At 34.8% G+C, this 14,615-nt stretch overlaps 1 protein-coding gene across 8 annotated transcripts in view; it reads left to right on the top strand.

The window, feature by feature from the left end:
• Positions 1 to 14,510, top strand: part of LOC149416706 (uncharacterized) — a 42,735-nt gene extending 28,225 nt beyond the window's left edge. For 4 of the 8 annotated variants that reach the window (XM_089640891.1, XM_089640890.1, XM_089640895.1 and 1 more), the window contains 12 exons: positions 378 to 512; positions 814 to 919; positions 1,009 to 1,124; positions 1,275 to 1,394; positions 2,839 to 2,958; positions 4,423 to 4,530; positions 6,959 to 7,228; positions 7,964 to 8,080; positions 8,176 to 8,304; positions 9,646 to 9,717; positions 11,075 to 11,129; positions 12,547 to 14,510. In XM_089640891.1, the coding sequence (XP_089497017.1) occupies positions 378 to 512; positions 814 to 919; positions 1,009 to 1,124; positions 1,275 to 1,394; positions 2,839 to 2,958; positions 4,423 to 4,530; positions 6,959 to 7,228; positions 7,964 to 8,080; positions 8,176 to 8,304; positions 9,646 to 9,717; positions 11,075 to 11,129; positions 12,547 to 12,701 (1,503 nt within the window). In that variant the 3' untranslated portion in view covers positions 12,702 to 14,510. The remainder of the gene's footprint in view (positions 1 to 377; positions 513 to 813; positions 920 to 1,008; positions 1,125 to 1,274; positions 1,395 to 2,838; positions 2,959 to 4,422; positions 4,531 to 6,958; positions 7,229 to 7,963; positions 8,081 to 8,175; positions 8,305 to 9,645; positions 9,718 to 11,074; positions 11,130 to 12,546) is intronic. The other 4 variants (XM_089640892.1, XM_089640893.1, XM_089640896.1 and 1 more) reach the window with 4 other exon arrangements.
• The last annotated feature ends 105 nt before the right edge of the window (positions 14,511 to 14,615 follow it).

The following is a 14,615-nucleotide window of genomic DNA, read 5'->3' as shown; positions in this document are numbered from 1 at the left end:
ATATTATGATTTATTTTCGCAAAAATCAAATTTTTTCGAATTACACGAACAAATTTTCGTGCACGGATAAAAATAAATTTCGAATTACGAATTAACGAATTTCGAATTAAAAAAATTTTTGTATGAAAAAATTTTTCTGCGGAAATTTTTTTGGCGAAAATTTCGAATTACGCGTTTTTTCGAATTATCGGGGTTCGAATTAACGGGGTTCTGCTGTATAAAAACAAATTGATATTGTTCATGGTACAAATTCTTGATAATACGCCAAATTTTCTCTCGTCAACAGTTACTATTTTATTTTTTTTATTTTATTTTATTTTATTTTTTTTTATTTATATCTTGTTTTTTAATTTCATGGTGACTATTGTCTATTTCAGAATAAGGACGCTCTCCAAGGAGAGTTGGAAGAACTTCGTGCGGCTCATGCGGCCGTTGCCAATGATCTCCACGCCTCGCGAGATAAGTTCTTGGCTGCCCAGCATCACGCCTCTGAACTTGGCAGACAGCTCGAGGTTCGCATTTTACTTAAATATTTTTCTATTATGTTTCTACTTACATACCTACTTTATAAATATAGTATTAAAAGGGCACTATTTTAAAAAAAGGTAATGTAACTGTGGTAGGTAGGTACTTTAGATAGCTAATAATTTTCCTCAACATTTAAATGTGTTCCATTTTTAAAGCATGGCAAACCAACGGAGACTTTTTGACAAATGTATTATTTGGGGGGAAAACAAGCTTGAGTTAGTTTGAAGATTAGAAATTACAAGATTTGGAAATTTCGGGATAATAAACTAATGTTTCTGTTCACAGGACGCAAACAGACAGATGGCAGAGTTGGAAAACCAAAAGCTGAATGCCATCAACTCAGAACAGTTCGTCAAACAAGAGTTGATGCAAGCGAATGACAGATTGAAAGGTGAAACATTCAAATGCTACAAGAAATTATTAAATATTCATTAGGAGGATATGTGTAATTATGGTTCTAACTCGATTTTTTGTTTATAGGTCTAAATGATGTCCAAGCAGAATTGCAACATCTTTCATCTTTCAAAAGTCAATCCCAGCAACTCTCAATGCAACACGAACAGAAACAAGAAGAATTGGACAGACAAAACCAATACGTATGTAATTTTTTACGCTTGACAAAATAAAAATCACTTTGATATACCGAACAAAAAATAGCAATCTCACATTTTTCCTCTTCTAGTAATGCATTTATAATAAACTACTACATGGCAATACTCTCTGTTCATGATTATTTTGTTTCTTAGTTATCTGATGAACTCAAGAAAGTGAAATCTGAGCGAGACCATCTCAATGCCTGCGTCACGCAGCTCAAGGAGGAGCTGGTTGCAAAACCTACCCCCAATGGCATCGCTACTCCCGAAAAGGTATGGACTAATTCTCTCAGTGAACTAAAGGTTAATACTGACTTCATAAAGGTTAATCCAGTGATATCATAAACTGTTAACAGTAAAAATTAGGCCATAGGCCCATTGTGCGATCTCCCATGTTTTACTGTTTTCCTTTTACAATAGCTCAACCCCTTTAATGAAGTTCAATATCAATCCCCAAGATTTTCATTGGGGATTGACAATTTCTCCTGTTTCCACAACATATCTCTCCATGCATCTGAAACATCATCTAATTTTGGTAATTATTTACCTAACTGCCATACTTTTAGGCACAGATTGTGGAAATTACACTTCCTGTACCCGACTAAATATCGTGTGCACACAGACTGTAAAATAGGGGTTAGTTACACGCCGCAAACGACTTTGTAAAATGCAAATTAATTGACTTTTGTCCTGAAAAGGACGTTTCTGGTACATACACGACTTTTGTGCAAAATGCAAATAAGTGAAAGATCGCCTTTAAAGGCGGTTAAGTATGTTAGGGTCTTTGCAAGCCTCGTGGTTCCCACCGGTCAGTTAATTCAATCGATGAGGGAGAAGGGCCAATAAAATTATCAGAACTCAGCGGATATGTCAGAGGCGATGGCGACCCAATGGAGAAGGAGACTTAAAATTAAAAATAGCTGCTTTTTGTTAAAATTGCGACTCTACAACGGCACATAAAAAAAAGGTCGGCGGCCCGTTAATGGCTTCTCATTGGTCGGATTTCTATAGCCGTCGGAGCGTACGAGCCAGCTTCGGACTACCCACACTTTCTACCCACTGCCCGGGAGCCAATTGTTTATTTTTTACAAGTTATTATGAGGAATGTGTCAATCTTATAGCTAGGTACATAATGCAGGGTTCCGTGAATATGGACAATTTCAAATAGTTGATTAATGTCACATCCGCCGATTAACATTATACACAAAAACAATATTTATTCATTTCTTCAAATATAACACAGTAGCGTCAGATATAAACAAAAACAATATAAAATTTATTCTTAAACTATAACGCACAAGCGTCCGATATACTTCCTTTCAACAATTCCTACAAGAAACAACTTGTTATTTATGCATATTTAGATAGAAACAAAACTTTTGCAAATTTCACTCAATACTAAAAAGTCCAAAATGGCGGAGGTATCGTTTTGTAAGTAAAATTTTGAACTTCGATTGAATAAAAATATGCATGTTTTATGGCATAACGGATCATTATACCATCTCTCCCGACGTAAATAGATGTTTCTTGTAGTAATTAAGTTGAAATGAAGTAGAATTTCCATAATCTGTGCCTATTAAAAGTGCGGTAGTTAGGTAAATATCTACTCGCATTTAATCCACCAAAATTTTATGTGAAATTCACGCTACAGCCATTTCAAACTAGTGATTATTTATACCCATCGTTTATAGTATTTTAATGTGAGTTTGTTTGGCAGGACGATACTGAGATAGTCGCTAAGGCCGTCGCCGCAGCCTGCAGTGAACTGGAGGTCAAGCACTCCCAGCAGCTGGACAGTCTGCAGCGTCAGCTCGACCAGTACACAGACAAGAACAACGTAAGAGCTTCATATACAACACTCATTATGAGCTATATTTTACAGTTCCATGACAAAACAGAACATTGAAGAAAAGTTAAAAAAACCTAACCTAATTTAATTTCCTTACCTAATCTATTTTTAATCATGTTCTGTGCTGTTCGGTTACCATATACTAACCCATTTTGAATTTGTTTATTTAACGTACTACTCTATTTACCGTGAAACAATCATTTTCAAAACAAGGAACAACAAGCGAAAGAAGGTGCTCAGACGCACATGGATAGAAAACGTGTGATTTATTAGTAGTTCGGTAGCGTTTACCATACCGCACTCGTTTCCCACAGTGAACTTCATTCCGGATAATGCTAGGGAACGTTCATTTTGTTTTTGGTCAAACTTTAACAAAATTTGATGCGCATATTTTTTTGCTTTTATTTAAACAATTAGTTATTAATTTGATGCATCCTTCAATAGCTTCGTCCAGACAGCGCGACACTAGCGTATGAGGCAATTTGCAACAACATAACAAACAAATGATAGTGCAGTCAAAAATTGTGGCTGCATAATAATATATTCAGACCTTTTGATTAATGTTCAACTATTGCTTGATAATTGTTCGCACATCCAGATGCTTCTCACCGTCTGGATGAAGCTATTGGTGCTAATTTCAGTAATATATTTTATTCTGTTGATTTATTATTCAGCAAATTTGGCTGTGGGGTAAACATTGCAAGACACCTTTTTTGAAAATGATTTGTTCTCGGTGAACGGAATTAAAATATATTGTGAGTTTGGTAGATTTATTAGTTGTCACGTATTAGTTTTGCAGCTTTTGTTACAAGCTCTACCAAAGTTTTTGTCACAAATCATCATTAGTCATGCAAAAGTTATAAGATGAATATTTGCGAGATGAAACAGATATATATATAATTTTAAATTTATGCTTGTCAAAATTGCCCACATAACACTTAGTTGACATGATACATTATGTAAACTTTTTTTCATCACATTTTTCAGTCAATGTTTTAAATTTTTAGTAAAATTTTGTAATGCTGGATTTTCAGTTTTGATTTAGTACATATTTAAAAAATCCTGTTTTCTTATTCAAATACAATCTAGGGCAACCTTTAACATGAATTAATAATCTGCATATTATCTTCGAATGCACGAACCTTCAATTCTCCTTCGTTGAACCTTTAATAAAACACGTCAAATGCGCGACTAACATTTTACACGTCGCTTCCTCCTTCCTTTCATCAAAAATACCCTCCAAACAGCATCCCCAAAGATGATATAGGCCTGAGGAAAATTATTTCCCTCAAGGCTTGCTTTCTTGTGGAGTAAATCAATAAAAAAATACTTGTTTCGGTTTGTGCTGAATGATGAAGACCTTTTGAGTTGCCTTTAACTGACATGTTTTGTTTGTTTTGCACCCCTTTTTGTGTGCGTGTGTCACTGCGATTGACTTGAAACGCTACGCAGGAGCTCAGAACAAAGAACTGGAAAGTGATGGAAGCGTTCCAAGCCGCCGAAAAGAAATTGCAGAGCGTTGACAGTGCTCCCAAACCCGCGGATGTCAGTGCGGTTAGAGTAAGTGTTCCCATCGCACCACGCAAGTCGTCCCTCTGCTTATGCACCCCTGTCATCCTGTAATCCTCGCTTGAATGCAATGTGACCTTTCTATGAAATATACTTGCATTCATCATCATACAATATTTGTACAAAGATCGCAAACTTAGAACAGGGTTTACGGTGTGCCATGTTTTTGTTGGGGCTGCCTAAAACAGGTGCCCCGAGTTCCCACGGCGTCTGGGTGAGAATCCGAGGCATTTGTTCATTCGGTTACAACCGGTCATAATAATTATTAAAGCTAAGTTGTTTCACCGAACAATTCATCACATTTCGAAGTTAATATTAAAATTCTGTTATTATTCAAGTACTGTGAAACAACTGGCCCGTTATGGATAGTAATAACGGAACTTTCGTAGAACTTGAAAATCGACTTTTAAATTTGATTAATTATTCTGTGAAACAACTGAGCTTTAACAATTATTATGAACGGATAGTAGCTGGATGAACAAATGCCTAGGGTTCCCACTCAGGCACTGTGGGTTTAATTCTTCTGCTAGCCAAGTTCTCTAACATTGCACAAGCAATTTCTTCCCACTATAATGATTATAGGAGAAATTCAAATATCGTCAGGTTATTCGCAACTTGTCTTTCATGTCTTATTTACTTATTCATGTCTTTCTTTTTGTATATTTTAAATGTTGATTTCAGATAACTTTTTATTTTTAGTTTGAATCTATGTTTGGAATATTTATAGATACAGAATCCTATCGCACTAGTTGTTTGCATGATGATGTTCTTAGGAAGGGTTGTTGCACAGAATTTTAACAAATCACATTTCAAAGTTAAAATTCAATATCTGTAAAAGTTCTTTTATTATTTCAAAATGTAGTAGAATACTAACATAATTTTAATATTAACTGAGAAATTTGATGAATTGTTAAAATTCTGTGCAACAACCCGTCCTTAGTTGATTTTTTACATCAATTTTAATACATTCCTTGCTTCCTTATAATGTTCATTGCTCCTAAAGCACAAGGGCCATTTCTCCAATTTTGCGTTGTGTTTGCAGTTTTGTCATTTTTTATTCCAAGAGACAGGCAAAAATGCATGAAAATTCATTTTATGCTACAAGTGAAAACCAATTTATGCCCATTATTATTTTTCGGAATAACTTATTGAGTAAAAACCTCAAATTATAATATTTAAATATTGAAGACAATATTAGTGATTTTTAAACGCAAATCTGAAACAGAAAAATCAGAAAAGGAAACGGTCACATCTGGGAGTCCCAGATGTGACCGTTTCCTTTTCTGATTTTTCTGTTTCAGATTTGCGTTTAAAAATCACTAATATTGTCTTCAATATTTCAATTTATGCCCTTTTGCTTTCAAAATGTAATATTTCATTTAATTTTATATACCTGTTATTAATATTATGTGTGTATTAATAAAATAAAATGTTTGTTGTTTGTATTATCGCTTTGTGTTAGAAAGGACCCAGCTAGTTCCTATCTATAAATAGTCTAAAATAGGTCTACAATAAAAGATATAAATTTGTTTTAGAACACTTTAATTTTAATTGTACTCATTAACATTTTTAATATTCTCCTGACGAAGGAAGGGTGCTTCCGAAACCGGTAGAGTACAATTAAAATTAAAGTAGTCTAAAAAACATTTATATCTTTTATTGTAAATTATGACGAGCCACAAAGTAAATGCTTATTACAAATATGTAAAATAAGGTCTGTCTGTTTGTGCACTTATTTCTTCTAAACTACGCCATGGATTTGATAGGGTTTTGACTATCATTTAGAGAATTTCTTCCAGAAGGCATATAGGCATTATTATATTTATAGAAAGTAGAGAAAAGTCAATGTTTTGTATCAAGTAGTAAAAAAAATATTCTCGGCATTGGATTATACGCATTTTCGTATTTAAGCTATAGACTATGATGCCTGTGACCGTTAGTTATATGTATTGCCAATTCAATTATTGGATAAATCAATATTAAATTTAAAATTAATTAGCCAATACCTAGTTAAATTCGGAATATAACGGCCGTGGAAGCTGTAGTGTAGTCTCGTCAGATCACATAAGGTGAAGGGAACAAATGTCGTATCAACTATATCACCTGGGTTTTGGAAATGTTCTAACCTATACATATTATATAATATTTAAATTATGTTTGCAACCTACATAATTGCTAAAAAATCAATTATATTTTGTTAAATATTTTGGTAAATAATGGATCGGCAAGGCAAGCACCCTTCTGCATCTCTGGGTAAAGAGGCTTCATTTGAAAGTATTTTAGTGTTATTTTACCCAGCTATTTTTTATGCCAATGTATGCCCACTTCATCGGTCGTTTTAAAAGAACATTTAATTTTAGAGATAAATAGATGTATTGGATTTTTTTCATCACCATTTAAAATCAATGTTCTCTTCCAGGAGGCCGTGGAAGCCGCCACCCTCTCGGAGCAGCGTGCCAGCAAAGAAGTGCTCCAGAGGCTCTTCCCCTCTGTGACTGTGAAAGGCCCCTCGCACCCCGAGTGGCTGCAGCAGTTCAGTGAGCAGGCCTCGCGCTTGCTGAGCCAGGCACAGACTCCCGCCCCCGTGGTCACCATCGTTCAGGAGGACCCCGCCAAGAAGGAGCTCGAGGGGCAGGTCTCACAGCTGCAGGCGCTGGTCAGCAAATACAAGAGGGTTATTGACGATACGGTGCGTATGAACTTGATTAAACGATACCTGCGAGAAATAAAAAAAAGAATTTAGTATGTTAAACTTTAGAAAGCTGGCCTATTGTACGTAATCTATCTCATCACACGTCACCGATCACATATGCGAGATCTGTGTATGGGACCGATGGATCACATATGCAACATCTGTCTATGGGGATAGCCACCGATGGATCACATATGCAACATCCGTTTACGGGAACAGTCACTGCTGGATCACATATGCAACATCCATATTCAGAGGTAGCCACGGCACATGGATATTGCATATGCGATATCCGTATACAGAAATAGCCACCGATGGATAACATATACGACATCTGTCTATGGGGATAGCCACCGAAGGATCACGTATGCGACATCCGTGTACAGAGGTAGCCACTGAAGGATCACACGCCCTTGAGGTGATTTTTCACAAAAACAGCACTATATAAATCAGCCTAGTATTATTATTATATGCAACATTTCGATAGCTTATTAGATATATTCTGTTTTAAAATGCATGTAAAAGCCCGGCTGGGCAAAAAACCAAATAAAATAAAACATCAGGTTAAACTTTGCATTTATGAATAGACAACTACTTTCCCAAGACTTTAAATTGCAAAGTAAACATTTTCGTAATCACGTAAAGTATGCCTCTGTGATTAGAGTTTCCTTCAGACATTTCACCGTGCCCTCGTACACTGCACTTGACTAAACTTCTGCTTTGTTTCTACAGGAAGGAGTACTAAGTAGACTGCAAAACAATGTCACCCAAGAAGAGCAGAGGTGGGCCAAGCAATTATTGGAAAAGCAGCAAGAATTAGACAACCTTAAGAAAAATACCATCTCCAAAGTAAGTCCTCCCTCCTCCTTTCCCTAGATTTAAATTGTAGAGTATAAACCGTTTGGCGTGACATATAACAATCTTCTGGTATTTAATTATTTCAGTTGGAAGATAAAATAACCTATCTAGAAGCTGATTTAGAATATGAACGTGAGCTGAATATCAACTTGGAGCATTCTGGACCAGAAATCATTGTGTCAGATGAAACTGACGATTTAGAACGATTAAGAGAGGTAGTTTATGATGGCCTATGATCATTCGCTGTCATTCATGGCTTTTGCTATTTTTTCACCAACATTTTTACTGCACAATTAATTGACTAATTACCAATTGTGCTTCATTTATACACTTTATGGGAGTTGTGGGATTGCACAAACCTCCCCAAATTCTAGAATAAAGCGTTATTATTAATGTTTTATTGTTGTTGTTGAGATACAAGTCGCTCGACTTGTATCCTAACATGTGCCTGAGGTTTGGAAACATTCACTCGTGCACCGAACTGCCAACAAAATTAAACAACATTTTACTCACTGTAATCAATCCTACATAATATTTTTATTTACAACATTAGTCACAATCTTTGAAAACATGGCAACCACTATAATCCGCTGTTATTTTTACTAGTTGAAACCTCAAAATCAAGCTCTAAAATTTGCCAGTATTCTTATGTCAAATTCTTTAGTCCGCCGTGTGCCTAGACTCGAGCGCCAAGCTTTGTTCACCGCCGGGTTGGGTTATCTTACTTTTACACATTCACTTACACCGGTGTATAGCTTGCTAGAGCTGACCATTTTACCATATTATCAGTACATAAATATACTATACATAATATATTATATCTATATTGTGGTGGAAATTTTTTTATTCGTATATATGTATTTTAAGATTGAAATGTGTTAAATTTTGACTTGCAGATTATTTTGCAAGCTTTGAATTAATAAAATTGCATTAATGGCTCCTGTCAGCCTAGACCGTTTGCAGTGTTGTCCTATGCTTATTATTAATATTTCACTAATGTCGCTTTGGTTTTGTTTAAATCTAGTCGCAGATGAGAGATATAATATGTGGGCGTGGTCTATCTCACGATATCACGCCATACTCATACCATATTTGCCATACAACGGTTGTGACAGAGGGTTATTTTAATATTATATCTGTGACGACTGTATTAAATTGTATGGCGAGCGTAGCCTGCCGCTTCACTTATACACAGTGTCCGGAAACTCATAGTACAAGCGGGATCTTATGAAAAGACATTAAACAGCTGATATTAACCCCTCAGCGACCAATTTTTTTCAAATTTGAACTAAAAAATTCCAGCTTCGTACTCAAATCAAAAAACAGGTTGTACCACAAAATTGTCTCCAAGTGTGATGTAAATTCACCATTGTCCCGCTACTACGAGTTTATGGACGCACCGCGCATATTAATATTATATTTGTTGTTGTGTAACTGCCTTAACTCTGTTTTTAAAGCTTAAGCTGAATTGTTGTATTTTATTCATCATACGCTTGTGCATTTTTGCTGTATTATTTGATACATTTTTGTAAAGAGTTGTTATGATTTGTTTTCAGGATAATGCCTGCCTTACAGAATTGGACGGAAGATTACACGGCTCCAATTTGTCACTTAATGGTCCATCACAGGTACAATATTGTGTCTAGTTCTCGCACTAAATGATAATATTCGCCTTCGTTACATTTCTTGTTGTCGTCAGAATGCCAACTTTTTCTCCTAACTCAACTCTTCTTACACTAAATTTATTTAAATAAAAACCGTTTGAGCCACCTCAGATCCATTAGTCGTATTTCCCGGTATAGACTTTGAAACACCTACATTTTTATAGCTATTTTGATGAGCATACCTTGTCCCTTAGCCCAAGCATACCAATAAACGTTTTCTCGTCAATATCGGTTATTTGACAACACTCCCGAGCACGAGCGCAGATCGTCCACGAACAAACACCATTTCTTGTTGATTAAATCTGTTTAATTTAGTCGACATGAACTTTTTCGCTTGTTGGCGATCTGCAGTTGTGCCCTGGAACTTTTATAAATAAACGATATTTATCGATATGCTTGTTCTAGGGGAGTTATTTAAATTGTTTAGATATTACGATCATATTCACTTTTCTTTAATGTTTTTGAATCTACAATATCCGTTTTGTGCCAATTTAACTGTTCAATTAAGTTAACTTGCACATCATTTTTTATTGTCAAAGAACTTTGGTTTTATTGTTATGTCAGAAAAAATTACAGAAAGATGGGGTGAATTTATCCCCTATTTATTACTCCTGAAATGTTGTTTTTTTGGCACGGATCATTCGGCGCTCAGGGATAATTAAAAAAAATCATTACTGCTTTTGTATTTCCGACAGCTTTTTCTATATACCCAAGAACACTTTATAAAATAATTAATTTGTAACAGGGTGGCCAGACCATGATCGAGAATTATCAGGAAATAATATCAAGAAATGTTTAAATCCTTATCAGGAGATACAATTTCTTAAGACCAGAATGGTTTTTTCTCTAAAAACTTTTTCTTGTATACCTCATAATATTTTATTCCTGAAGTAATTTTTAACTTGCAACTTTAACTCTTTTTCGATTGCTCGAAAAAAAAATTTGGCCACCCTGAATAATAATTTTATGACAATATTTCACACAGAACATCTTAGGACGGGTTGTTCACAGAATTTAAACAATTCATCAATTTTAAAAGTTGCTTTTTAAGTTCTGTTATTGTGAACCAAATGGTTATTAATCATATAATAATAGAACCTTCACAGAACTTTAAAATCGACGTTGAAATTTGATGAATTGTTCAAATTTATCAACAACCCATCCTCTTACAAATTAATATCAATAACTATATTAATTAACTATCCAATTAATCTTTTAATTTTCCAAAATGTGTCTGTTCTAATTAATTTTTAAATCTGCTAATACATTTGTCATGTCCATTGCAACTGTCTTGTTATTAATCGTGGCGATTGTTTGACAGTTACCTTCTATACCACTTGAGCATAAACCAACCAAAAAGCGACGTTCGCTCGCAGGTAAAGACACTGACCTTCGCTTATTATCAATCAACGATTCAATCAATCTGGTGGTACATATTTGGGTCATCATCTAAAAGGAGTCATCTCGTTTAACAATTTCCCGTTTGAGAGCGCTTTCTGCCAGTGTCCTAACAACCATAGGCTTCATCATCTATTCGTTGTGTACATATTATTATTACTTGTCTTTGCCCATTCATTATTATTACTGTTTGTATCGTAAAATGTTGAAACTTAACAACTACTTGTACATTTTTACGCAGACGTATTGGTAAGATTTGCAGGTATTGCTGTGATCAAAACAATTAACGTTTTAGTGGGAAGTCATGTGAAGTTGAATATTTTTTAATGTGAATATTATTTTTGTCACTCTTATACAAAATGTTCTGTACAAACACATCTGTGAGTTGTTAAAATTATTGTGTATATTATTTTGAGTTATTCTGGAATTGGGTTGAGGGCGATGTATATTGCAATTGAAATTTTATATTTATTAAAAGCTAAGTTGTTTAATATGTTCGGTAATGTTTATGACATTTAAATATGGCTGGACGCATGGATTAATCAAGCACCATAATATGCGCATCGGTGGTATATAGGTATCAAGGGTGTTTAGTTTTCACTATCGAACCAAGCAATCGTAAAAATTATATTAATCACATCCTTGCTAGTAAGTCTGTTTCAGATAATCAAAAATATTTTGTAATAACTTATTTAAAAATATTAAATTACATAATAAATATTTCCTATCAATTTTTTTTTTACTTCTTATCTGAAACGTACTTTATAAAGTCTATGTATGTAATGTGGACGTTTTATTTAATAACTAGCTGTACTCCGTACGCATACGCGTTGCTGTAGCACAGTCTGTCTGTGTAGATAGAGAAACAATAGCGCATTTTTCATTTACATCCAACAAAAAAAAGCATGTTTTTATATGTCGCACATCTTATAATATAGGTATATAAACATACACGCGTATGCGAATGCAACGTTGTGTCAAAATTTAAAAGCAATCCGTGAAGAACTTTGGGAGATTTAAGATTTTGAACAAACATTTTTATTTATAGACGTTTCCCGGTTTGTTAATGCCTGTAAAATTTATCTTGCCAATTAGAGAAAACTCAGTCTTATGGACTCCCTTGGTAATTTATCTAATGAACATTTTGAGAATTACTGTTTTAATGCCTTTCAAATAATGTATGTATGTACTTATTCTAAGGGTAAACTGTCCTTTTTTACAACTTCATAATTTTTTTAATGCGGTCAATAATTTCATACTTTTTTCACAACATCACGCTTCGGACTGATAATTTAGTTAAAATGAATATGCAGGGCACTTTACATTTCGATTTATTGGACTACGAATTGAGATTTATAAACTGAACCATATGTAATGCCCTAATGCTTGTTGCAGGATGGTTTCGCAGAAAAATAACATTTAGACGGAGGAACTACACGGAAAAGCGAGCCGAGAACCAGGAAGAAAGACAGGCCCGAAAAAAGGAGAAAGGCCTCGGAAGAAAGACGTCCTTCTCTTCATTCTTACGTGCCGGTAGCAAAACATTATAGCAACGCCTTCAGTGATACACTCCCGCCGTGACGGGACGTTTCCATGAAATGCGCAGGCGTCACGGCGCACGGCACTCGTAACACGTGAGATAATTCTACTGTGACAAATCTGTAAAATGTATAATATAAGTTAAGGTCTCGCCTTTCAAGTTATTCTTGTGAAGGGAAGGAATTCAACCTCTATGGGCAACGGTAACCTTCGCTGCAATTAGTTTTGCTTTTCCTCACTCGTTAATGACCTCTCCGCATTCAGTACTTGAATCGTGCAATTTTATTAAATTATGATTATTGTCTTTTGCAGTTAACAATATTATTAAACTTTGTTTGGACCAATAAGTTTGTGTTTATATATATATGTTTGATATATCGATTGCCGTACATTAACACGCTTTAATCATCGGGAGCATTTCTGTTTCTTCTAATCTAATCATTTATCGTATAGTTAAACTTTTTTTTTTATTAAAATGTTTTCTGTTGTTTATAAATTTATATTTAAAAGTTTATATTTGGATTGCTACTGTAAGACTGAAAGTAAATGATTATCATGGACTCCTCTGTTCAGGAAAGTGAACAAGGAGTATAATTTTATAATGTAAAACGAAAGAAAGGAATGAGAAGAAAATTGACATTTTCGGCTCTACTTCTGTGGTATACACTTTTTGTCATCTGTTTTTATATTGCACTCTTTAGTTAAATGGCACACTGTATACTAGATGAACACAAAATTGACCGCCCATCGTAAAACAGATTTGATATTAATATTTGAGAACTTTCTCTGGAGAGCAGTCTACATAATAACATACTGACTTGCTGCTAAAAGTCACCAACTAACATTTTTTAAATTCCTTTGAAAAAGCTACATGTGTCTCCCGAGTTGGCATTGTACTAGCTCTCTCGGTGAGTTTGTGGCTTGGACTGTCTCCCGAGTTGGCATTGTACTAGCTCCCTCGGTGAGTTTGTGGCTTGGACTGTCTCCCGAGTTGGCATTGTACTAGCTCCCTCGGTGAGTTTGTGGCTTGGACTGTCTCCCGAGTTGGCATTGTACTAGCTCCCTCGGTGAGTTTGTGGCTTGGACTGTCTATGAACACTTTGGACTGTCTCCCGAGTTGGCATTGTACTAGCCCCCTCGGCAAGTTTGGGGCTTGGACCGTCTCCCAGGTGCTTTTTCACAGCCACCAATTATTTTAAATACAATAATGAATCGTAAATCACTGTGTAGTCGTCAGTATTGACTTTTGGCAGCAAGTCAGCGATTGATTTTGCATAATATAGTGTAGGAATTCTGGATAGAGTGCAATTTGTATGAATTGCATAATATTATTATTGTGTTTGACGCTTTCTTTTCCTGAGTTGTTGAAATACTTGTGGTGCTTAACAGCTAGAATATTATTGTTTTTAAGTTGAAAGTAAAGGTTTTCTCTGCATTGAAATGATTCATTTACATAAGTGATAGGCCGTAGCAATATATTTTAGCTTATAGGTTTTAATACTTTAGTTTAAATATATTTTTTTAATCCTAAATCATCCCATCTAATGAATGATGTAGTTAGATAGTAAAACAGAGGAACTAATAACCCCTGAGCAATGTAAACAAAAGCATTTCAATATTAGTTTTTAATTCATGATTATACTTATTGTCATTTAATTATAGTTACTTTTGCATCGTTTGTTTTCCTATGTTCGCTTATAATATTTACTCATAAATTAGGAAATATTTCCGCTTTGTAATTGAATATATTGTATTGTGTTAACAATCTCCTGATTTGACATGTTGTAACCATTCACGAGAAATATATTTTTTTAAGCAATTACATCACAATTTATTTTGAGAATTAGAACATACGGTGCGATGGCCTGTATACATTATATGAACACGAGGAACTTGTATCAATGTGGATTGTGGCGGATTACATG

The sequence above is a fragment of the Hesperophylax consimilis genome, chromosome 16, assembly GCF_061612785.1.
Source record: "Hesperophylax consimilis isolate HC1 chromosome 16, BYU_Hcon_1.0, whole genome shotgun sequence".
In the NCBI taxonomy this organism is placed as follows: domain Eukaryota; kingdom Metazoa; phylum Arthropoda; class Insecta; order Trichoptera; family Limnephilidae; genus Hesperophylax; species Hesperophylax consimilis.
The sequence above is the reverse complement of the archived record's forward strand: the minus strand, read 5'-3'. Positions and strand labels throughout refer to the sequence as shown.